Below are 25115 nucleotides of genomic sequence, written 5' to 3'. Positions count from 1 at the left end.
CCGCGCTGTCGGAGGGGCGGTGCTGAGGGAGCGCCGCACTGTCTGAGGTGCTGTCTTTCAGATGAGACGTTAAATTGAGGTCCTGTCTGCCCCCTCAGGTGGACGTCAAAGATCCCAAGGCCATTATTTCGAAGAAGAGCAGGGGGAGTTCTCCCCGGTGTCCTGGGGCCAATATTTATCCCTCAACCAACATCACTAAAACAGATGATCTGGGTCATTAGCACACTGCTGTTTGTGGGAGCTTGCTGTGCGCAAATTAGCTGCCGCGTTTCCCACATCACAACAGTTGACTACACTCCCTGAACCCGCTCTGCTCCGGACCACCCTCAGCAATGGGTTTCATAACTTAGCAGGGAGCTCCACGTCCTTTTCAGTCCTCGCTCCCAGTCAGAAGCGCACACGGCTGGGACATTCAGTGACGGCTGGAATATTCCTGTCTTGGGACTTCCAATCGAGGTGCTGGAGCGTGTCTGTCTGTCTGTCTGTGTGTGTGTGTGTGTGTGTGTGTGTGTTGCATCTACTCACTAATCCATCCACAGGACTGCCATATCGTGCAATCGTAACACTTTCTGTTTTCATCTCCGCCCGCCCGCATCGCAATAAACAGCGGAATCTGAGCAGGCTGACCCAAGACTACCAGGAGTTACGCGAGCGTTTCCAGGACGAGACGAGGCAGAAAGACCAGCTCAAGAAGGCAAAGAACGAGCTGGAGGAGCAGAAGCGGCTGCTGGATAAAACGATTGAGAAGCTCCAGAAAGAGGTGAGAAGCAGGCCACGGGCAACGACGTTGCAAAGAGCAGCCTCAACGCGGTTTTGTGTTTGGCAAGTTGAACACTTGCAGGCGGAGCTGTTGCATTCCTCCCACCAGCCATCCGTTTGTTCATAGAATCGTAGAAGTTTACAGCACAGAAGGAGGCCATTCGGCCCATCGTGTCCGAGCCGGCCGACCAAGAGCCACCCAGCCTCATCCCACTTTCCAGCTCTCGGTCCGTAGCCCTGTAGGTTACGGCACTTCAAGTGCACATCCACGTACTTTTTAATTGCTATGAGGGTTTCTGCCTCTGCCACCCTTTCAGGCAGTGAGTTCCAGACCCCCACCACCCTCTGGGTGAAAAATGTTCTCCTCAACTCCCCTCGAAACCTTCGATCAATGACTTTAAATCTGTGCCCCCTGGTTGTTGACCCCTCTGCGAAGAGAAATAGGTCCTTCCGATCCACTCTATCCAGGCCCCTCATACATTTTATACATCATCATCATCATAGGCAGTTCCTCGGAATCGAGGAAGACTTGCTTCCACTCCTAAAGTAAGTTCTTTGGTGGCTGAACAGTCCAATATGACAGCCACAGACCCTGTCACAGGTGGGACAGCTATTCGTTGGGGGAAGGGGCGGGTGGGACTGATTTGCCGCGCGCTCCTTCCGCTGCCTGCGCCTGATCTTTTCACGCTTTCGACGTTGAGAATCGAGGTGCTCAGCACCCTCACGGATGCACTTTCTCCACCTCGGACAGTCTTCGGCCAGGGTCTCCCAGGTGTCAGTGGTGATGTCGCACTTCACCAGGGAGGTTTTGAGGGTGTCCCTGTAACATTTCCGCTGCCCACTTTTGGCTCGTTTGCCGTGAAGGAGTTCCGAGTAGAGCAATTGCTTAGGGAGCCTCATGTCGGGTATGTGGCTTGCCCAGCGGAGCTGATCGAGTGTGGTCAGTGTTTCAATGCTGGGGATGTTAGCCTGGGCGAGGACAGTGATGTTGGTGCGTCTGTCCTCCCAGGGGATTTGTAGGATCTTGCGGAGACCTCAATAAGGCCTCCCCTCAGCTTCCTCTGTTCCAAATAAGAACATAAGAATTAGGAACAGGAGTAGGCCATCTCGCCCCTCGAGCCTGCTCCGCCATTCATCAAGATAATGGCTGATCTGGCCGTGGACTCAGCTCCATTTACCCGCCCGCTGCCCATAACCCTTAATTCCCATATTAGTTCAAAATCTATCTATCTGTGACTTGAATACATTCAATGAGCTAGCCTCAACTGCTTCCTTGGGCAGAGAATTCCACAGATTCACAACCCTCTGGGAGAAAAAATTCCTTCTCAACTCAGTTTTAAATTGGCTCCCCCGTATTTTGAGGCTGTGCCCCCTAGTTCTAGTCTCCCCGACCAGTGGAAACAACCTCTCTGCCTCTATCTTGTCTATCCCTTTCATTATTTTAAATGTTTCTATAAGATCACCCCTCATCCTTCTGAACTCCCAACGAGTAAAGACCCAGTCTACTCAATCTATCATCATAAGGTAACCCCCTCATCTCCGGAATCAACCTAGTGAATCGTCTCTGTACCCACTCCAAAGCCAGTATATCCTTCCTTAAGTAAGGTGACCAAAACTGCACGCAGTACTCCAGGTGCAGCCTCACCAATACCCTGTACAGTTGCAGCAGGACCTCCCTGCTTTTGTACTCCATCCCTCTCGCAATGAAGGCCAACATTCCATTCGCCTTCCTGATTACCTGCTGCATCTGCAAACTAACTTTTTGGGATTCATGCACAAGAAGGGCCACGGTTTAATGTTTTTGTTTGCTCCAAAAGAGTTTCATGCACAAGAACCCCCAGGTCCCTCTGCACCGCAGCATGTTGTAATTTCTCCCCATTCAAATAATATTCCCTTTTACTGTTTTTTTTCCCCAAGATGGATGACCTCACACTTTCTGACATTGTATTCCATCTGCCAGACCTTAGCCCATTTGCTTAACCTATCTAAATCTCTTTGCAGCCTCTCTGTGTCCTCTACACAACCCGCTTTCCCTCTAATCTTTGTGTCATCTGCAAATTTTGTTACACTACACTCTGTCCCCTCTTCCAGGTCATCTATGTATATTGTAAACAGTTGTGGTCCCAGCACCGATCCCTGTGGCACACTACTAACCACCGATTTCCAACCCAAAAAGGACACATTTATCCCGACTCTCTGCTTTCTGTTCGCCAGCGAATTCTCTATCCATGCTAATACAGTTCCTCTGACTCCGCGTACCTCTATCTTCTGCAGTAACCTTTTGTGTGGCACCTTATCGAATGCCTTTTGAAAATCTAAATACACCACATCCATCGGTACACCTCTATCCACCATGCTCGTTATATCCTCAAAGAATTCCAGTAAATTAGTTAAACATGATTTCCCCTTCATGAATCCATGCTGCGTTTGCTTGATTGCACTATTCCTATCTAGATGTCCCGCTATTTCTTCCTTAATAATTTCAAGCATTTTCCCCACTACAGATGTTAAACTAACCGGCCAATAGTTACTTGCCTTTTGTCTGCCCCCTTTTTTAAACAGAGGTGTTACATTAGCTGCTTTCCAATCCGCTGGTACCTCCCCAGAGTCCAGAGAATTTTGGTAGATTATAACGAATGCATCTGCTATAACTTCCGCCATCTCTTTTAATACCCTGGGATGCATTTCATCAGGACCAGGGGACTTGTCTATCTTCAGTCCCATTAGCGTGTCCAGCACTACCCCCCTAGTGATAGTGATTGTCTCCAGGTCCTCCCTTCCCACATTCCTGTGACCAGCAATTTCTAGCATGGTTTCTGTGTCTTCCACTGTGAAGACCGAAGCAAAATAATTGTTTAAGGTCTCAGCCATTTCCACATTTCCCATTTTTAAATCCCCCTTCTCATCTTCTAAGGGACCAACATTTACTTTAGTCACTCTCTTCCGTTTTATAGATCGGTAAAAGCTTTTACTATCTGTTTTTATGTTTTGCGCAAGTTTACCTTCGTAATCTATCTTTCCTTTCTTTATTGCTTTCTTAGTCATTCTTTGCCGTCGTTTAAAATTTTCCCAATCTTCTATTTTTCCACTAACCTTGGCCACCTTATACGCATTGGTTTTTAATTTGATACTCTCCTTAATTTCCCTGGTTATCCCTTCTCTTACCGCCCTTCTTTTTCATTGGAATATATTTTTGTTGAGCACTATGAAAGAGCTCCTTAAAAGTCCTCCACTGTTCCTCAATTGTGTCACCGTTTAGTCTGTGTTTCCAGTCTACTTTAGCCAACTCTGCCCTCATCCCACTGTCGTCCTCTTTGTTTAAGCATAGTATGCTCATTTGAGACACTACTTCCTCACCCCCACCCTGCAACCACGTTTCTGAAATGGCCACCAAATCATACCCATTTGTAATGATTTGTGCCGTCAACTCATTTACTTTATTTCGAATGCTGCGTGCGTTTAGGTAGAGTGTTTTAATACTAGTTTTTAATCCATGATTTTTAGTTTTGACCCCTCCTGCAGCTCCTTTACATTCAGTGGCCCTTTTTGTTTTTTGCCTTGGGTTTCTCTGCCCTCCACTTTTACTCATCTCCTTTCTGTCTTTTGTCTCCTTTTTGTTTCCCTCTGTCTCCCTGCGTTGGTTCCCATCCCCCTGCCACATTAATTTAACTCTTCCCCAACAGCACTAGCAAACACTCCCCCTAGGACATTGGTTCCGGTCCTGCCTAGGTGCAGACCGTTCGGTTTGTACTGGTCCCACCTCCCCCAGAACCGGTTCCAATGCCCCAGGAATTTGAATCCCTCCCTGCTGCACCACTGCTCAAGCCACGTATTCATCTGAGCTATCCTGCGATTCCTACTCTGACTAGCACGTGGTACTGGTAGCAATCCTGAGATTACTACTTTTGAGGTCCTACGTTTTAATTTAGCTCCTAGCTCCTTAAATTCATCTCGTAGGACCTCATCCCTTTTTTTACCTATATCGTTGGTACCCATGTGCACCACGACAACCCCAGCCTATGCAATCTTTCCTCATAGCTAAAATTCTCCAGTCCTTGGCAACATCCTGGTAAATCTCCTCTGTACCCTCTGTAATGCAACATCCTGGTAATTCTCCTCTGTACCCTCTCCAGTGCAACATCCTGGTAAATCTCCTCTGTACCCTCTCCAGTGCAACATCCTGGTAAATCTCCTCTGTACCCTCTCCAATGCAACATCCTGGTAAATCTCCTCTGTACCCTCTCTAATGCAACATCCTGGTAAATCTCCTCTGTACCCTCTCCAGTGCAACATCCTGGTAAATCTCCTCTGTACCCTCTCCAGTGCAACATCCTGGTAAATCTCCTCTGTATCCTCTCCAGTGCAACATCCTGGTAAATCTCCTCTGTACCCTCTCTAATGCAACATCCTGGTAAATCTCCTCTGTACCCTCTCCAGTGCAACATCCTGGTAAATCTCCTCTGTACCCTCTCCAGTACAACATCCTGGTAAATCTCCTCTGTACCCTCTCTAGTGCAACATCCTGGTAAATCTCCTCTGTACCCTCTCCAGTGCAACATCCTGGTAAATCTCCTCTGTACCCTCTCTAGTGCAACATCCTGGTAAATCTCCTCTGTACCCTCGCTAGTGGAACATCCTAGTAAATCATCTCTACCCTCTCCAGATACTTAATTATCAGTTTGGTCTCTGGATGTGAGCAACAGCCAACAAGATTGCCCATGCCTGGTTGCCCTAAGGAAGTGGTGACAGGCCTTCTCGTATTCGGGGTTTTAAACCACGCAGTGTGTTGCTGGGCCGCCGCTCCGGAGCACAGCGCGAGCCTGCCACATAGTGCGGGATGGGACTCGACATGTGGGCCAGACCGGATGATCGGAAGGAACTTGATGAACTAGTTGGAAAAATGACATGCAGGAAAAGACCAACTGGTCCATTAAGCCTGGCCCACACTCATGATTCTAGACGTCTCAAGACCGATTTTTTAATCTCCTGTGAAAAGTGCCTTGCTACTTTTCACTACATTAAAGGCGCTATATAAATGCAAGTAGCTGTTGTTGAAGAACTGACCACACTCGACCAGCTCCGTTGGGTGGGCCACATTGTCCGCCTGCCAGACACGAGACTCCCAAAGCAAGCGCTCTACTCTGAGCTCCTTCACTGCAAACAAGCCAAAGGTGGGCAGAGGAAACATTACAGGGACACTCTCAAAGCCTCCCTGATATAGTGCAACATCCCCACCGACACCTGGGAGTCCCTGGCCAAAGACCAGTCTGCCCTAAGTGGAGGAAGTGCATCCGGGAGGGCGCTGAGCGCCTCGAGTCTTGTCGCCGAGAGCGTGCAGAAACCAAGCGCAGGCAGCGGAAGGAGCGTGCGGCAAACCAGTCCCACCCTCCCCTTCCCTCAACCACTGTCTGTTCCACCTGTGACAGGGACTGTGGCTCTCGTATTGGACTGTTCAGTCACCTAAGGACTCATTCTAAGAGTGGAAGCAAGTCTTCCTCGATTCTGAGGGACTGCCTATGATAATTGATTTCCCCCTAATTTATTTTCAGGTTGTCCATTCACAGTTCCGCGCACGAGCGAAATTTAACATTGAAAGAAACTATCCCAGGCACGGGCGGGACTGGCAGAGAGCTGCGTGCATCAGAGGGAAAGTTGGGCGAGGCCCTTCTTGCTCCCCTCGCCACCCTCCCGAAGACTTAGAATCATCGAGTGAAGCAGCAGGAAGGAGACCATTCAGCCCATCGTGCCTGTGCCGGCTCTTTAACAGAGTGATGTAATCTCCTGGGAGGCAAAAAAAACATAGAAACATAGAAAATAGGTGCAGGAGCAGGCCATTCGGTTCTTCGAGCCTGCACCACCATTCAGTATGATCATGGCTGATCATGCAACTTCAGTATCCCACTCCTGCTTTCTCTTCATACCCCTTGATCCCTTTAGCCATAAGGGCCACATCTAACTCCCTTTTGAATATATCTAACGAACTGGCCCCAACAACTCTCTGTCGTAGAGAATTCCAGAGGTTCACAATTCTCTGAGTGAAGTTTCTCCTCATCTCGGTCCTAAATGGCTTACCCCTTACCCTTAGACTGTGACCCTTGGTTCTGGACTTCCCCAACATCGGGAACATTCTTCCCGCATCTAACCTGTCCAATCCCGTCAGAATTTTATATGTTTCTATGAGATCCCCTTTCATTCTTCTAAATTCCAGTGAATATAAGCCTAGTCGATCCAGTCTTCCTTCATATGTCAGTCCTGCCATCCTGGGAATCAGTCTGGCGAACCTTCGCTGCACTCCCTCAATAGCAAGAACGTCCTTCCTCAGATTAGGAGACCAAAACTGTACACACTATTCCAGGTGAGGCCTCACCGAGGCCCTGTACAACTGCAGTAAGACCTCCCTGCTCCTATACTCAAATCCTCTCGCTACGAAGGCCAACATACCATTTGCCGCCTTCACTGCCTGCTGTACCTGCATGCCTACTTTCAATGACTGACTGTACCATGACACCCAGGTCTCGTTGCACCTCCCCTTTTCCTAATCTGTCACCAGTGGTGAGAATGTGGAACTCGCTGCCACAGGGAGTGGTTGAGGCGAATAGTATCGATGCATTTAAGGGGTAGCTGGATAAACATATGAGGGAGAAAGGAATAGAAGGATATGGTGATGGGGTGGGAGGAGGCTGGTGTGGAGCATAAACCCCGGCTCGGAGCGGTGGGGCCCAATGGCCTGTTCGTGTAAATTCTGTGAAGAGGAGCTGATTATAATCACACCACCATTGGTGGCCGTGCCTTCCGTTGCCTGGGCCCTAAGCTGTGAAATTCCCTGCCTAAACCTCTCCACCTCTCTCTCCTCCTTTAAGGCGCTCCGTAACCTACCTCTTTAACCAAGCTTTTGGTCAGCTGCTGTAATTTCTTCTTATGCGGCTTGGTGTCAAATTTACCTGTTTTGTCTTGTACTACTCCTGTGAAGCGTCCTGGGTCGTTTTTGTTATATATGTAAATCTGTAAATACCATGTTTAACCACCAGAGGGCTCATCCCCTGGAGTCCCAAGGGATCCCACAATCCCTTGGGAGCACCTATATATAAGGAGGCATCACAGGCTGGAGAGGCACTCTGGAGACCTGTAATAAAGGACTTCGGTCACACATTACTTTGAGCTCACAGTATCTGGCCAGACTCTTTATTCAATACATAACAGTTTTACTACGTTAAAGGTGCTATATAAATAAAGGTTGTTGTTGTAATCTTTCCTGGTGGTGGTAGCCCATAAAATAGCGAATTTATTGAACTCCGTTTCACAATGGGGTTTGAAACACCCAACATTTTGGTTTGCTGTCCCAGTACCCTGTCCACACTATCCTGGCGTGCGTTTGGGGAGAAAGGGAACTGAATCGGCCGGAGGTCATTCTCCTGACCCAGCCAGAGGGCAGAACCGCAGTAACTTGTATCCCTTTGATTTATCTTCCCTGGTCGCAGGTCGACGATGTCTCCGAGCAGTCGGGGAGCTCGGTGGTTGTGCTGCAGTCCCAGTTGGATGAATACCGGGATAAATCGCGTCGGGAGTTAATGGAGCATCAGAGGCAAGGAAAGGAGAGGGCACTGGAATTGGAAAAGGCGAACATGACCGTCAAGAGACTACAAGACGAGGTACTGGGCTTCCCCTACACCCCTCGTGTAGGGTGTTCATTTTACACTCTACCTCGATTTGTCGACCTCGGGAATTACAGGAAAGGACCGCACGTAATGCAAAGTTTAGCCTTAACCCAAGTGTTAGTTTTATTATGCAAAAACCAACTAAAAATGACAGAACAAGACTTCTGAGAGAATTGACCGCAGACATACAATCACCTGTCCAGTTAGTTGCTGTTATCGTCGCGTGTAGGCTCGTGGTCGTTGGTTGCATGACCGGTTGTTCCTCTTGGATGCAGGAAGAATGTTCCCGATGTTGGGGAAGTCCAGAACCAGGGGTCACAGTCTAAGGATAAGGGGTAAGCCATTTAGGACCGAGATGAGGAGAAACTTTTTTACCCAGAGAATTGTGAACCTGTGGCATTCTCTACCACAGAAAGTTGTTGAGGCCAATTCGTTAGATATATTCAAAAGGGAGTTAGATATGGCCCTCACGGCTAAAGGGGTATGGAGAGAAAGCAGGAAAGGGGTACTGAGGTGAATGATCAGCCATGATCTTATTGAATGGTGATGCAGGCTCGAAGGGCCGAATGGCCTACTCCTGCACCTATTGTCTATGCTTCTTCGATGTTCCCTCTTTCTGGTCCTTTTCTTCCTTCCGTTCCCTTCTCCTTCCGTTGGATCCGTTGAGCTGCTTCCAGCTTGTGTGTGTGTGTGTGTGTGTGTGTATATTGTTTATATATCCATTTTCCGAATAAATGTCCCGCTGGGCTGGGTCTTCCATTAATGCGTCTGGATCGGTTTTGTTGTTTGCGGTGATAGGTCTGGGTATCCACAGTTTGCACATGGAGTCGTCCGGGCCAAAGTAACTCCTTATCTTAAGAAACCTAGAAAATAGATGCAGGAGTAGGCCATTCAGCCCTTTGAGCCTGCACCACCATTCAATATGATCATGGCTGATCATGCAACTTCAGTACCCCTTTCCTATTTTCTCTCCATACCCCCTCGATCCCTTTAGCCGTAAGGGCCACATCTAACTCCCTTTTGAATATATCTAACGAACTGACCCCAACAACTTTTTGTGGTAGAGAATTCCACAGGTTCACAATTCTGAGTGAAGAAGTTTCTCCTCATCTCCTCAAGTGCCCCCTTCTCAAAATGCACGCCTTGTGGAATCCTTTGCTGTTCTGGTTTCTTGCGGACTTGTAGTCGCTAGAGGGCGCTGTTTTTTCCCCCTCCGGCCAATCAATCCAGGGGCTCCTGTGTTGGATTGTATCAATCCCTTTGTTTTGATGCATAAACAGATCTGGTTCTCGACTGCAGAGATTGTTTTTAATTGGTGACCACCTGCCCCAGCGTGGTGCCTTTCGCTCCCTCGCCCATTCAGTCCCAAAAGCTCGTTTAAACCATTTTTAGTTTGTGGCCTCTTCCTGTGCCTTTTGTGAAAGTGTGTGAACATTACACTCGTGAATGCAAATCGCTCCAGACACGCTGACTTCTGACTGTTTGTTGAATCTCATTTTGATATTGTGGCAGCGGTGCTGAACCACGCTCATTGCGCTGACAGCCAGTCGGAGCCGGGCGTGACTTTTGTTTAAATGGGTGGGCTGGGATCAGCTGGTTGTTCGATATGTATGACGGGTGTCAACTCGTGGCTCAGTGGGTAGCACACTCACCTGAGTCAGAAGGTCATGGGTTCCATCACACTCCAGAGACTTGAGCACAAAAAATCCAGGCTGACACCGCGGTGCAATGCCGCGCTGTCGGAGGGGCGGTGCCGAGGGAGCGCCGCGCTGTCGGAGGGGCGGTGCAATGCCGCGCTGTCGGAGGGGCGGTGCCGTGGGAGCGCCGCGCTGTCGGAGGGGCGGTGCCGAGGGAGCGCCGCGCTGTCGGAGGGGCGGTGCCGAGGGAGCGCCGCACTGTCGGAGGGGCGGTGCCGAGGGAGCGCCGCGCTGTCGGAGGGGCGGTGCCGAGGGAGCGCCGCCCTGTCGGAGGGGCGGTGCCGAGGGAGCGCCGTGCTGTCGGAGGGGCGGTGCCGAGGGAACGCCGCCCTGTCGGAGGGGCGGTGCCGAGGGAGCGCCGCCCTGTCGGAGGAGCGGTGCCGAGGGAGCGCCGCGCTGTCGGAGGTGCCGTCTTTCAGATGAGATGTTAAACCGAGGCCCCATCTGCTCTTTCAATTGGACGTGGAAGATCCCACGGCCACTATTGGAAGAAGAGCAGGGGGAGTTCTCCCCGGTGTCCTGGGGCCAATATTTATCCCTCAACCAACATCACTAAAACAGATGATCTGGGTCATTATCACACTGCTGTCTGTGGGAGCTTGCTGTGCGCAAATTGGTTGTCCCGATTCCTACATTACAACGGTGACTACACTTCAGAAAAGTACTTAATTGGCTGTAAAGCGCGTTGGGACATCCGGTGGTTGTGAAAGACACTATATAAATGCATGCCTTTTAAAAGTCTTCAAGCCAAACTACATAAGGAGTTCCTATTTCCCTGAACCAAGGGACACATTCTCTCCCTGTAAGACCACATTGAACTAAGGCAGACAATTTCGGCACAGATTGGCAAAAACCAAGGATTAGAGAGATCTCACTGCCCCAGAAGTGCCCTCCCATTTTTGCCTCGATCCTCGTCGCGCCTCTCTGCTCAAATTATCATAGGCAGTCCCTCTGAATCGAGGAAGACTCGCTTCCACTCTTAAAATGAGTTGTTAGGTGGCTGAACAGTCCAATACGAGAGCCGCAGTCCCTGTCACAGGTGGGACAGTCAGTGGTTGAGGGCCACGATTCACGTACAAGCCTGTCACTTTAATTCTCCGCTCCCACTCTGACCTCTCCGTCCTTGGCCTCCTACACTGTTCCAACCAAGCTCGACGCAAGCTCGAGGAACAGCACCTTATCTTTTGTTTAGGCACTTTACCGCCTTCTGGTCTCAACATCGAGTTCAACAATTTCAGAGTGTAATCGCTGGCCCTATTGTGAACCTTCTCTGAACTGCCTCCAAGTATATCCTTTCGTAAATATGGAAACCAAAACTGCACGCAGTATTCCAGGTGTGGCCTCACCGATACCCTGTATAAATGTAGCAAGACTTCCCTGCTTTTATACTCCATCCGCTTTGCAATAAAGGCCAAGATACCATTGGCCTTGCTGACCACCTGCTGTACCTGCATACTATCCTTTTGTGTTTCATGCACAAGTACCCCCAGGTCCCGCTGTACTGCGGCACTTTGCAATCTTTCTCCGTTTAAATAATAACTTGCTCTTTGATTTTTTTTTTCTGCCAAAGTGCATGACCTCACACATTATACTCCATCTGCCAAATTTTTGCCCACTCACTTAGCCTGTCCCTGTCCATTTGCAGATTTGTTGTGTCCTCCTCATACATTGCTTTTAGTTGGCAGGCTTTTTAATGTTATCTTGGGAACCATCGCAATCAACTTTGATCCTGATCTTGCTTTCACGCACACAGTTCAGCACTGGTTCCTGCATGCTGATCAGGGGGTTGGGTGTCCTGGCCTGTTTCACACCACACCCAGAATCTTTAACCCATGGGTTCTGAAGCCTTGGGCACTGTCCTAATCCAGCGCAGCCCACAAATCGAGCCAGGTCTGTACAACTCTGCTTTTTGCAGCCCCTCAACAATTGAGCACTGACCAAAATTGTGCACTTGCAATACTTGTAAGATAATAAACGTGGCATATTGGGGGGTGTAGGAAGAGAGAGACCCGGGGATATATGTGCGCAAATCGTTGAAGGTGGCAGGGCAGGTTGAGAAAGTGGTTAAACAAGCTTACGGAATCCTGGGCTTCATAAATAGAGGCATGGAGGACAAATCTGCAATACTGCGTGTTGTTTTGGTTTCCATATTTACGAAAGGATATACTTGCTTTGGAGGCAGTTCAGAGAAGGTTCACTCAGTTGATTCCGGAGATGAGGGGGTTGACTTATGAGGAAAGGTTGAGCAGGTTGGGCCTCTTACTCATTGGAATTCAGAAGAATGAGAGGCGATCGTATCGAAACGTATCAGATTATGAGGGGGCTTGACAGGGTGGATGCAGAGAGGATGTTTCCACTGATGGGGGAGACTAGAACTAGAGGGCACGATCTTAGAATAAGGGGCCGCCCATTTAGAACAGAGATGAGGAGGAATTTCTTTGGGTTGTAAATCTGTAGAATTCGCTACCTCAGAGCTGTGGAAGCTGGGACATTGAATAAATTTAAGACTGAGATAGACAGTTTCTTTACCGATAAGGGGGCGGGCAGGGAAGTGGAGCTGAGTCCATGATCGGATCAGCCATGATCGTAATAAATGGTGGAGCAGGCTTGAGGGGCCGTATGGCCTACTCCTGCTCCTATTTCTTGTGTCTTATGGGCTTCGTAAATAGAGGCACAGAGTACAAAAGCAAGGAAATTATGATGAACTTTTATAAAACACTGATTCAGCCCCAACTGGAGTATTGTGTCTCATTCTGGGCATCGCACTTTAGGAAGGATGTGAAGGCCTTAGAGAGGGTGTAGAAAAGATTGACCAGAATGGTTCCAGGGATGAAGGACTTCAGTTCGGTGGATAGACTGGAGAAACTGGGGTTGTTCTCCTTGGAGCAGAGAAGGTTGCAAGGAGATTTGATCGAAGCGTTCAAAATCATGAGGGGTCTGGACAGAGTAGAGAGAGAGAGAGAAACTGTTCCCATTGGGTGAAGGGTCGAGAACCAGAGGACACAGATTAAGGCGATCGGCAGAAGAACCAAAGGCGATGTAAGAAAAAAAACTTAGTGGTTAGGATCTGGAATGCACTTCCTGAATCGTCGTCATCGACAGTCCCTTGGAAACGAGGAAGACTTGCTTCCACTCTAAAAGTGAGTCCTTAGGTGGCTGAACAGTCCAATCCGAGAGCCACAGTCCCTGTCACAGGTGGGACAGACAGTGGTTGAGGGAAGGGGAGGGTGGGACTGGTTTGCCGCACGCTCCTTCCGCTACCTGCGCTTGGTTTCTGCACGCTCTCGGCGATGAGACTCGAGGTGCTCAGCACCCTCCCGGATGCACTTCCTCCTCTTAGGGCGGACTACTCTCTGGCCAGGGACTCCCAGGTGTCGGTGGGGATGTTGCACTTTATCAGGGAGGCTTTGTAACGTTTCCTCTGCCCACCTTGGGCTCGCTTGCCGTGCAGGAGTTCCGAGTAGAGTGCTTGCTTCAGGATGTTAGCGTCCAACATCGAAGCACTGACCATACTCGACCAGTTCCGCTGGGTGGGCCACATGGTTCGCATGCCTGACAGGCTGCCTGAAAGGGTGGTGGTGGCTGACTCAGTCGTGGCTTTCAAAAGGGAATTGGGGGGAATAAAATTGCAGGACTACGGGGAAAGGGCAGTGGGAGCGGGGTTAGCTGAAGCGCTCTTGCAGACGGCCGGCACGGGCCAAATGGGCGCCTCCTGCTCTGTAACCATTGTATGATTCAAGAATGTCAAAACGTTCCTCCATATGCACAGTGTGCAGTACTCAGCTGCTGCCACTAGATGGGAGTAGAGCTAGCGAACCACTTACATTTAGATAGCACCTTTTCCATGGAAAACATGCCAGTAAGGAAATGGATGCCTTGGTGATATAATTAACAGTGACGACACAGTTTGCTCCATCAGAGCATGGAAGGCGGGGAGCCACTGGGTTGATTAAATTAATGGGGCCTTCACGACTTTATTTTTCAAATTGAGCAAATTGCAGAGAGAAAAATTGACTGTCTCACTAGTGGCGACGTGGCTGCAGAAAATATTGCAAAGGAAAGCTTAATTAGGGCTCTTGCTGAAGCGTTCTCTCAGTACCGCCCCTCCGACAGTGTGGCGCGCTCCCTCAGTGCCGCTCCTCCGACAGCGCAGTGAGACGCTCCCTCAGCACCGCCCCTCCGACAGCGCGGCGCTCCCTCAGCGCCGCCCCTCCGACAGCGCGGCCCGCCCCTCCGACAGTGCGGCGCTCCCTCAGCACCGCCCCTCCGACAGTGCGGCGCTCCCTCAGCATCGCCCCTCCGACAGCGCGGCGCTCCCTCAGCACTGCCCCTCCGCGCTCCCTCAGTACCGCCCCTCCGACAGCGCGGCGCTCCCTCAGCACTGCCCCTCCGCGCTCCCTCAGCACCGCCCCTCCGACAGCGCGGCCCGCCCCTCCGACAGTGCGGCGCTCCCTCAGCACCGCCCCTCCGACAGTGCGGCGCTCCCTCAGCACCGCCCCTCCGACAGCACGGCGCTCCGACAGCACGGCGCTCCCTCAGCACCGCCCCTCCGACAGCACGGCGCTCCCTCAGCATCGCCCCTCCGACAGCGCGGCGCTCCCTCAGCACTGCCCCTCCGCGCTCCCTCAGCACCGCCCCTCCGACAGTGCGGCGCTCCCTCAGTACTGCCCCTCCGACAGCGCGGCGCTCCCTCAGCACCGCCCCTCCGACAGCGCGGCGCTCCCTCAGCACCGCCCCTCCGACAGTGCGGCGCTCCCTCAGTACTGCCCCTCCGACAGCGCGGCGCTCCCTCAGCACCGCCCCTCCGACAGTGCGGCGCTCCCTCAGCACCGCCCCTCCGACAGTGCAGCGCTCCCTCAGCACTGCCCCTCCGACAGTGCGGCGCTCCCTCAGCACCGCCCCTCCGACAGTGCGGCGCTCCCTCAGCACCGCCCCTCCGACAGTGCGGCGCTCCCTCAGTACCGCCCCTCCGACAGTGCGGCGCTCCCTCAGTACCGCCCCTCCGACAGCGCGGCGCTCCCTCAGCACCGCCCCTCCGACAGCGCGGCGCTCCCTCAGCACCGCCCCTCCGACAGTGCGGCGCTCCCTCAGTACCGCCCCTCCGACAGTGCGGCTCCCTCAGTACTGCCCCTCCGACAGTGCGGCGCTCCCTCAGCACTGCACTGGGAGTGTCAGCCTAGATTTATGTGCTCAAGTCCCTGGAGTGGGACTTGAACTCACAACCTTCTGACTCCGAGGGTAGGTAGTTAACCAATTGCCCAAGACTCCAGCAGTGACGACGCGCCCAGAAGCGGTGAGGAGGTGTTCGGGAATCGTGCTGGAATTTTAAATCTCCCCACCCCGGGCTCCTCAACATTGTAAGAGTTTTGCAATGTCGAGGATCACAGGGTGAACCCACATCCTATCGTTCTGTGATGCACACACCAACGCGCCAGCATGCTGTGCTGTCTCAAATTGAGAAAATAACTCTGGGTGGTGGGGAGGAACAGGGTGTTGGCCTGGGTGCGTGTGCCAACACGGTATGTTGAAAGAACAGTTAACACACAACAGCTTCATGCATGACATCAATAATTCAAAGTCCACTTCAGCTACAGGGAAGTACGATGCATAACGGTTGGATTTTAAAGCTACACAACCTACTCGTAACCAATCACGAGGACAGTCACACCATCCGGAGCACTCCCATCGGGTCAGGCAGTCGGTGGAATGAGCTGCACTCATGAAGAACCAGAGTACAGTGGGGTTCACCATATTTATACCCCGAAGCAAACAAGCCCTGACTGACTTGCATTCATACCATTTAAATACATGTCCCACTCCACTCCAGAGACTTGAGCGCAGAATCTAGGCCGACACTAAGGGAGCGCCGCACTGTTGGAGGGGCGGTGCTGAGGGAGCGCCGCACTGTTGGAGGGGCGGTGCTGAGGGAGCGCCGCACTGTTGGAGGGGCGGTGCTGAGGGAGCGCCGCACTGTTGGAGGGGCGGTATGAGGGAGCGCCGCACTGTCGGAGGGGAGGTGCTGAGGGAGCGCCGCACTGTCGGAGGGGCGGTATGAGGGAGCGCCGCACTGTCGGAGGGGAGGTGCTGAGGGAGCGCCGCACTGTCGGAGCAGCAGTCTTTCGGATGAGAAATCAAATGGAGGCGATTATAATCGGGGATGTGCAGAATTGGAGGAGCGCAGACATCCTGGCCGGGGGGCGCGGGGTGCTGAAGGAGATTAGAGATGGAGAGTGGCGAGGCCGTGGAGGGATTTGTAAGCATGGATGAGAATTTTGAAATCGAGCTGTTGCTTAACTGGGAGCCAATGTAAGTCAGTGAGCACAGAGAGTGATGGGTGAGCGGGACTCGGTGCGAGTTAGGACACTGGGCAGCGCGCACGGGGTGATGGGTGAGCGGGACTCGGTGCGAGTTAGGACACTAGGCAGCGAGCACGGGGTGATGGATGAGCGGGACTCTGCGAGTTAGGACAGGGGGTGATGGGTGAGCGGGACTCTGCGAGTTAGGACACTGGGCAGCGCGCACGGGGTGATGGGTGAGCGGGACTCGGTGCGAGTTAGGACACTGGGCAGCGAGCACGGGGGGTGATGGGTGAGCGAGACTCGGTGCGAGTTAGGACACGGGGCAGCGAGCAAAAGGGGTGATGGGTGAGCGGGACTCGGTGCGAGTTAGGACACGGGGCAGCGAGCACAGGGGGTGATGGGTGAGCGGGACTCGGTGCGAGTTAGGACACGGGGCAGCGAGTGCAGGGGGCGATGGGTGAGCGGGACTCGGTGCGAATTAGAACACGGGGCAGCGAGCGCAGGGGGCGATGGGTGAGCGGGACTCGGTGCGAGTTAGGACACGGGGCAGTGAGCACAGGGGGTGATGGGTGAGCGGGACTCGGTGCGAGTTAGGACACGGGGCAGCGAGCACAGGGGGTGATGGGTGAGCGGGACTCGGTGCGAGTTAGGACACGGGGCAGCGAGCACAGGGGGTGATGGGTGAGCGGGACTCGGTGCGAGTTAGGACACGGGGCAGCGAGCACAGGGGGTGATGGGTGAGCGGGACTCGGTGCGAATTAGAACACGGGGCAGCGAGCACAGGGGGTGATGGGTGAGCGGGACTCGGTGCGAATTAGAACACGGGGCAGCGAGCACAGGGGGTGATGGGTGAGCGGGACTCGGTGCGAGTTAGGACACGGGGGCAGTGAGCACAGGGGGTGATGGGTGAGCGGGACTCGGTGCGAGTTAGGACACGGGGCAGCGAGCACAGGGGATGATGGGTGAGCGGGACTCGGTGCGAGTTAGGACACGGGGGCAGCGAGCACAGGGGGGTGATGGGTGAGCGGGACTCGGTGCGAGTTAGGACACGGGGCAGCCGAGTTTTGGGTCACCTCGAGTTTATGTCGGGTAGAATGTGGGAGGCCGGCCAGGAGTGCGTTGGATTAGTCAAGTCTGGAGGTAACAAAGGATTTATAATAAAGTAAATATTTATAATTCGCGTCTGTAGGATTGTAGGACATTGGGATTGTCCAGGAGTGTGGGAAACATTAGCGCAGCATGACTGGGACCCTCGTAGCAGCAAGGAACATCAGTCCTGTCCCGTCCCCACCAAACTTGAATGGTGGTCAGAGAGCAACAGCCAGGGTTGGCGGGGGGGGGGTCAAGATGATGATGGCCATCCAGTCCCACGGTCAGCATCAGAAACCGTGTTCCGATCCCCAAGCTTCCTGTGACCAATGCCGTTGGCAATCTTCCAGCTCTCGCCGCAAGAGAGCGGAGCCCTGAAAGGTGTACAGTTAAACCGTGCGTTTCCCGTTCCAGATCGGGCGTTTGAAACACGATCTGCAGCAGAGCGTTGCGGAGAAGGACAACGCTGTGCTGGATAAGGACGTGCTGGGGCAGAGAGTGCAGCACTTGGAGCAGGAGATGGACACCAAGAGACGTACGCAGGACGACAAGTCCCGGTTGGCGAAAGTACTGGAGGTCGGTGTTGTGTGTGCAATAAAGGCTCAAATTGAATACTGTTTAACTAAGCAAGATACAACCTTGGCTCTGCTTTTATTTTGGCCCAAAGTGCCTGACTCTCAAAATGGCTGGCCTTTTATACCAGAGCAGCACCATGTGCATGCTGCTCAGTGGCCTCCAGCCATGACACCATCTGGTGGCTACAAACAGCATGTACATATGACAGTCAGTGTCCACCAAATCGGATTTGATTTTCGCATGCGCTCCTCCAATTCTGCCCGCTTGAGCATCCCCTGATTATAATCGCTCCACCATTGGCGGCCGTGCCTTTAGCGGCCTGGGCCCCAAGCTCTGGAACTCCCCCTCTCGCCTCCGTTAAGACGCTCCTTAAAACTTTACCCAGCTTTTGGTCACCTGTCCTTAATATATCCTTATGTGACCTGGTGTGAAATTTTGTCTGATCATTGCTCATGTGAAGCGCCGTGGGACGTTTTACTACGTTAAAGGCGCTATATAAATACATGTACGTTCCCATCTGTTATCCGGTTCCATTTTAAGTCAATATTAGACTGGGACTGCAAGAAACACGCCGGTGATGGCAGCCATTTTGCCTTTCCAGCCGAGGTGAATTTCTATGTCCATGATTCTTGCACGTAAATATCAGCCACTTGGCCTGGGGTAGAAGAGTGTGACTCGCGTATGTCGAACAGCACCCAAGTCTTCGGGGAAGTGAGTGGGAAGGAGATTGGCAAAGGGTATGTCACCATCTGCCGTGCTGGCTAGCCGCAGCCAGACGGCCGAGGTCGGTGGTGCGGCAGAGACAGAGTCACAAGTGCAACTCTCCTCGGCCCCTCTCTCGGCCGTCCCCCCGTCCCTCCCGAGGCTCGAGCCTCCGCCGGGCAGCTGTTTTGTAACTCTCCTCGTTTTCCTCGCCCTTGCAGGATAAGGTCAAGCACCTGGAGCTGGAACTGGACGAAGAGAAGAGCAGTGTTGACCTGTTGACTGAGAGAATCAACCGGAGCCGAGAGCAGGTAGGGGAGCGGGTGGGCGGGCTGATCATTCTCTCATCAGTCCAGTGTCTGGCTCAAGGCAGGAATTCATCATCGGGCTCAAGACTCTCCAAACAAGATACTAAATAAACAGTTTCTGATCATTGGTCACACCTCACTTAGCAGAGCCAAGATCGTTTAGCAACAATTGCAATTAGCTCTAGTGGCCAAGGTTCTGGCAGCTAATATTTTTTAGATTGAAACAATATCTCTCTTTGTCTCTGTGTGTGTCTGTCTCTCTCTCTCTCTCTCTCTCTCTCGCTCCCCTAGCCTCCCTCTCTCTCTCTCTCTCTTTCCCCTATCGCTCTCACTTCCGCCCTACCTCTTTCTCCTCCTCTTCTCTCTCTCTCTCTCTCTCTCTCACTCCCTCTCTACCTCTTTCTCTTTTCCCTCTCCTGTCTCTCTCTGTCCTCCTCCTCCCTCCTCCCTCTTGTTATCAGTCTTCTGGAAAATGCTGGAATCCATTAACAGGAGACTTAAATCATAATACGATCAGGCAGAGTCAACATCGTTTTATGAAAGAGAAATCGTGTTTAACAAATTTGAGGTTTTTTGAGGATGTAACTAGCAGGGTAGATAAAGGGGAACCAGTGGATGTAGTATATTGAGATTTGTTATGTTGATTGAGGGATAAGTATTGGCCCAAGAGAATTCCCCTGCTCTTTGAAATAATGGCCATGGGATCTTTTCCGTCCACTTGAGAGGGCAGACAGGGCCTCGTCTTAACGTCTCATCCGAAAGATGGTACCTCCGACAGTGCAGCATTCCCTCAATACTGCACAGGGAGTGTCAGGCTAGATTTATGTGCTCAAGTGTCTGGAGTGGGACTTGAACACGCAACCTTCTGACCCACTGAGCCACGGCTGAAACATTGGGGATAAAGTCTCTCGGGTACTGGCTGTCACCCACTCTCAACACAGGTACCAAATGTCAAAATTCTCCTGCAATAAGCTGGTCAGAGAGAATTAGCGAGCTATTTTACAGTAGGTGAGGGGATCAAACATAGGAACAGGAGGAGGCCATTCAGCTCCTCGAGCTTGTTCCGTCATTCAATGAGCTCACGGGTTGATCTGCGACCTAACTTCGTCTACCCACCTCTGTCCCATATCCTTTAATACCTTTAAGAACATAAGAAATAGGAGCAGGAGTCGGCCATACGGGCCCTTGAGCCTGCTCCACCATTCAATAAGATCATGGCTGATCCAATCATGGACTCAGCTCCACTTCCCCGCCCATCCCCTTAATCGCTCAACAGACTGTCTATTTCTGTCTTAAATTTATTCAATGTCCCAGCTTCCACAGCTCTCTGAGGCAGCGAATTCCACAGATTTACAACCCTCTGAGAGAAGAAATTCCTCCTCAGTTTTAAATGGGTGGCCCCTTATTCTAAGACCATGCCCACTAGTTCTAGTCTCCCCCATCAGTGGAAACATCTTCTCTGCATCCACTTGTCAAGCCCCTCATAATCTTATACGTTTCGATAAGATCACCTCTCATTCTTCTGAATTCCAATAAGTAGAGGTCCAACCTCCTCAACCTTTCCTCATAAATCAACCCCCTCATCCCCGGAATCAACCGAGTGAACCTTCTCTGAACTGCCTCCAAAGCAAGTATATCCTTTCGTAAATATGGAAACCAAAACTGCACGCAGTACTCCAGGTGTGGCCTCACCAATACCCTGTATAACTGTAGCAAGACTTCCCTGCTTTTATACTCCATCCCCTTTGCAATAAAGGCCAAGATACCATTGGCCTTCCTGATCACTTGCTGTACCTGCATACTATCCTTTTGTGTTTCATGCACAAGTACCCCCAGGTCCCGCTGTACTGCGGCACTTTGCAATCTTTCTCCGTTTAAATAATAACTTGCTCTTTGATTTTTTTCTGCCAAAGTGCATGACCTCACACTTCCCCTGCATAAATCCATGCTGACTCTGCCTGACCGAATTTTGCTTTTCCAAATGTCCTGCTACTGCTTCTTTAATAATGAACTCCAACATTTATCCAACCACAGATGTTAGGCGAACTGGTCTATAGTTTCCTGCTTTTTATCTGCCTCCTTTTTTAACTAGGGGTGTTACATTTGCAGTTTTCCAATCTGCTGGAACCTCCCCAGAATCCAGGGAATTTTGGTAAATTACAACCAATGCATCCACAATCCCTGCCACTACTTCTCAAGACCCTAGGATGCAAACCATCAGGTCCAGGGGATTTATCTGTCTTTACTCCCATTATCTTACTGAGTACCACCTCCTTAGTGATTGTGATTGTGTTAAGTTCCTCCGCCCCCTATAGCCCCTTGACTATCCACTGTCGGAATATTGTTGGTGTCCTCTACCGTAAAGACTGATACAAAATACTCCTGTAAGGTCTGGCTCTAATTTTTAGGATTATGCCCCCTAGTCCTAGATTCTCCAACTCGCGAAAATAGATTCTCTCTCTCTCTCTCTCTCTCTCTCTCTCTCTCTCTCTCTCTCTCTCTCTCTCCCTCCCCTCCCTATCAGTTCCTCTAAATATCTTAAAACCTTTGATCCAGTTGCCCCTTTTTAATTTCCGGGGAATACAACCCTAGTCTGTGTAATCTCTCCTCGTAACTTAACCCTGGAGTGCGGGTATCATTCTGGTGAACCTACGCGGCACTCCCTCCAAGGCCGATATATCCTCCCTGAGGGGTGGTGCCCAGAACTGCTCACAGTGCTCCAGGTGTGGCCTTAACCAGGGTTTTGTGAAGGTGTAGTCTTAACTTTTCCGTCCTTACCAAATATATTACAATTGCACTTTTTCTGCCGGAGATCAATGGCTGGCGATCAGGACTTCCGCCTCCCTGCACAATGTGCACATCCTAAAGCTTCACTGGTTCCAGCTGCCTCGGCCAACGCCCAGGTGCCTGAATGCAGCTCAAACTTCTGTGTGTTCCGGTGATGGTGGTGGAGCATTGATTCACTGCTCACCTGTCATTTACCCTGGGGCTATAGGCAAGTCCGAGACGAGAGTACATCGTGAACAGCTGGTAGCACATCATAGAATGATACAGATGGGGGCGGTTTTGGCCCCACTGTCACATCCTCTGGGGTTAGTGCCAGCCCTGGCTCAGTGGGCAACACCCTCGTCTCTGGGCCAGAAGGGTATAGTCACATCGAAAATAGGTGCAGGAGCAGACCATTTGGCCCTTCGAGCCTGCACCGCCATTGAATATCATCATGGCTGATCATGCAACTTCAGTACCCCATTCCTGCTTTCTCTCCATACCTCCTGATCCCTTTAGCCATAAGGGCCACATCTAACTCCCTTTTGAATATATCCAACGAACTGACCTCAACAACTTTCTGTGGTAGAGAATTCCACAGGTTCACAATTCTCTGAGTGAAGAAGTTTCCCCTCATCTTGGTCCTAGATGGCTTACCCCTTATCCTTAGACTGTGACCCCTGGCTCTAGACTTCCCCAACATCAGGAACATTCTTCCCGCATCTATCCTGTCAAATCCCATCAGAATTTTATGCTTCTATGAGATCCCCTCTCATTCTTCTAAATTCCAATGAATATAAGCCTAGTCGATCCAGTCTTTCTTTATATGTCAGTCCTGCCATCCCAGGAATCAGTCTGGTGAACCTTCGCTGCACTCACTCAATAGCAAGAATGTCCTTCCTCAGATTAGGAGACCAAAACTGCACACAATATTCAAGGTGTGGTCTCACTAAGGCCCTGTACAACTGCAGTAAGACCTCCCTGCTCCTATACTCAAATCCTCTCGCTATGAAGGTCAACATACCATTTGCTTTCTTCACCGCCTGCTGCACCTGCATGCCAACTTTCAATGACTGATTTACCATGACACCCAGGTCTCGTTGCACCTCCCCGTTTCCTAATCTGTCACCATTCAGATATTCTGCCTTCCTGTTTTTGCCACCAAAGTGGATAACCTCACATTTATCCACATTATACTGCATCTGCCACTGTTCAAGTCCCACTCCAGAGACGTGAGCACATAAATCTAGGCTGACGCTCCCAGTGCAGTGCTGAGGGAGCGCCGCACTGTCCAAGGTGCCGTCTTTCGGATGAGGCCTTAAACAGAGCTGCTTGTGGAAGCTTGCTGTGCACAAATTGGCTGCCGGGTTTCCTACATTACAACAGTGACGGGCTGAAAAGCACTTTGAGACGTCCGGTGGTCGTGAAAGGCACGATAGAAATGTAAGTCTGCCTGTCTTAATGGTTGATAATCAGGACCTCCTCAATGCAGAGATCCTGAAGACCGTTGTTGCCCCACTGTCTCCTCCCCTGGGATCAGATAACGGGAAGGACCGAGGATGGAACAGTCGATGCCACCACACATGGTGCATTGGGGCCCTGGAGAGAGGCGGGAGTTCGGGGGCCCTGGAGAGAGGCGGGAGTTCGGGGGCCCTGGAGAGAGGCGGGAGTTCGGGCCCAGGGGCAGCACGGGCCCAGCCCAAACTGCAATATGTGCGCGCACTAGGTCCGTGCAGCAGAGCAGGTCTCCAGTCGTCCTGGTTAACCTTTGCCACTGGACCAAGACCTCGCTCTGTCAAGCCCGTGTGGTGGCTGGTGTGCAACGGCCACCCCACGTTAAAAAAATTCACGCACAGGCATCTTCCACCCTTCAGGTTGTAGTTCGGGACCTGGAATATCCGGTCCTTCATTGTAACACCTGTGAACTCTCCCTTTTTGGTGTGGAAGCAAGTCATCCTCGATACAAGGGACTGCCTATGATGATAACATGTTGCATTTACCCGTCTGGGGCAATACACGAGCCTTTGCGAACAGAATCGATGTCTGATTATTTGCAGGATCCCTGCCGCCTCGCTTTGTGCAAAGCAGCATTCACGTTCGAGTTACAGTCTAAACACTGTGCATTGGATTTGTGTGCAACGTACTTCCTCCTCGTCATTTCTTTGTGTTTTTTCCCCACCTCTGCCAACAGATTGAGCAGCTGCGAGGCGAGCTGATGCAAGAGAGAGCTGCAAGGCAGGACCTGGAATGTGATAAAATCTCTTTAGAAAGACAGGTACGTTCCCTGAAAAACTAACACGAGGCAGCGGATGTGGCAACAGCAACTGAGATTGATCTCGCATCTTTCACATAACGCAAGTGCTTTTCCGGGGGAAGCGAAAGGCACTCACTAACAGCAATCCAGTATTTCAATGGTAATAAATATAAGCTAGTCACTAATCAATCCAATGGGGAATTCAGGAGAAACCTCTTTACCCATGGGAATGGTGAGCATGTGGAGCTCGCTGCCACAGGGAGGGGTTGAAGCGAATAGCACAGGTGCATTTAAGGGGAAACATAGAAACAGCGAAAATCGGAGCAGGAGTTGGCCATTCGGTCCTTCGAGTCTGCACCACCATTCAATATGATCATGGCTGATCCTCTATCTCAACACCATATTCCCGCTTTCTCCCCATACCCCTTGATGCCTTTTGTTTCTAGAAATCTATCTATCTCCCTCTTAAATATATTCAGTGATTTGGCCTCCACAGCCTTCTGTGGTAGAGAATTCCACAGGTTCACCTCCCTCTGAGTGAAAACATTTCTCCTCATCTTGCTCCTAAATTTCCTACCCCGTATCCTGAGGCTGTGACCCCTTGTTCTAGACTTCCCAGCCAGGGGAAACATCCTCCCCGCATCCAGTCTGTCCAACCCCGTCAGAATTTTATACCTTTCAATGAGATCCCCTCTCATTCTTCTAAACTCCAGTGAATACAGGCCCAGTCGACCCAATCTCTCCTCATATGACAGTCCTGCCATCGCTGCACTCCCTCTATGGCAAGTATATCCTTCCTCAGGTAAGGAGACCAAAACTGCTCACAATACTCCAGGTGTTGGCTCACCAAGGCCCTGTATAACTGTAGTAAGCTACACTTACTCCTGTACTCAAATCCTCCTGCAATGAAGGCCAACATACCATTTGCCTTCCTAACTACTTGCTGCACCTGCAGGTTTGCTTTCAATGACTGATGTACAAGGACACCCAGGTCCCTCTACATCGACACG

General features: G+C 51.3%; 1 protein-coding gene across 3 annotated transcripts in view; it reads left to right on the top strand.

Annotated features, from left to right (window-relative positions):
- Positions 1 to 25115, top strand: part of cgnb (cingulin b) — a 137729-nt gene that overhangs the window by 94298 nt on the left and 18316 nt on the right. For all 3 annotated transcript variants that reach the window (XM_070868619.1, XM_070868620.1, XM_070868621.1), the window contains 5 exons: positions 608 to 760; positions 8238 to 8408; positions 17914 to 18075; positions 18999 to 19088; positions 24043 to 24126. In XM_070868619.1, the coding sequence (XP_070724720.1) occupies positions 608 to 760; positions 8238 to 8408; positions 17914 to 18075; positions 18999 to 19088; positions 24043 to 24126 (660 nt within the window). The remainder of the gene's footprint in view (positions 1 to 607; positions 761 to 8237; positions 8409 to 17913; positions 18076 to 18998; positions 19089 to 24042; positions 24127 to 25115) is intronic.

The sequence above is a fragment of the Pristiophorus japonicus genome, chromosome 30 (genome assembly GCF_044704955.1).
Source record: "Pristiophorus japonicus isolate sPriJap1 chromosome 30, sPriJap1.hap1, whole genome shotgun sequence".
In the NCBI taxonomy this organism is placed as follows: Eukaryota; Metazoa; Chordata; class Chondrichthyes; family Pristiophoridae; genus Pristiophorus; species Pristiophorus japonicus.
The sequence above is the reverse complement of the archived record's forward strand: the minus strand, read 5'-3'. Positions and strand labels throughout refer to the sequence as shown.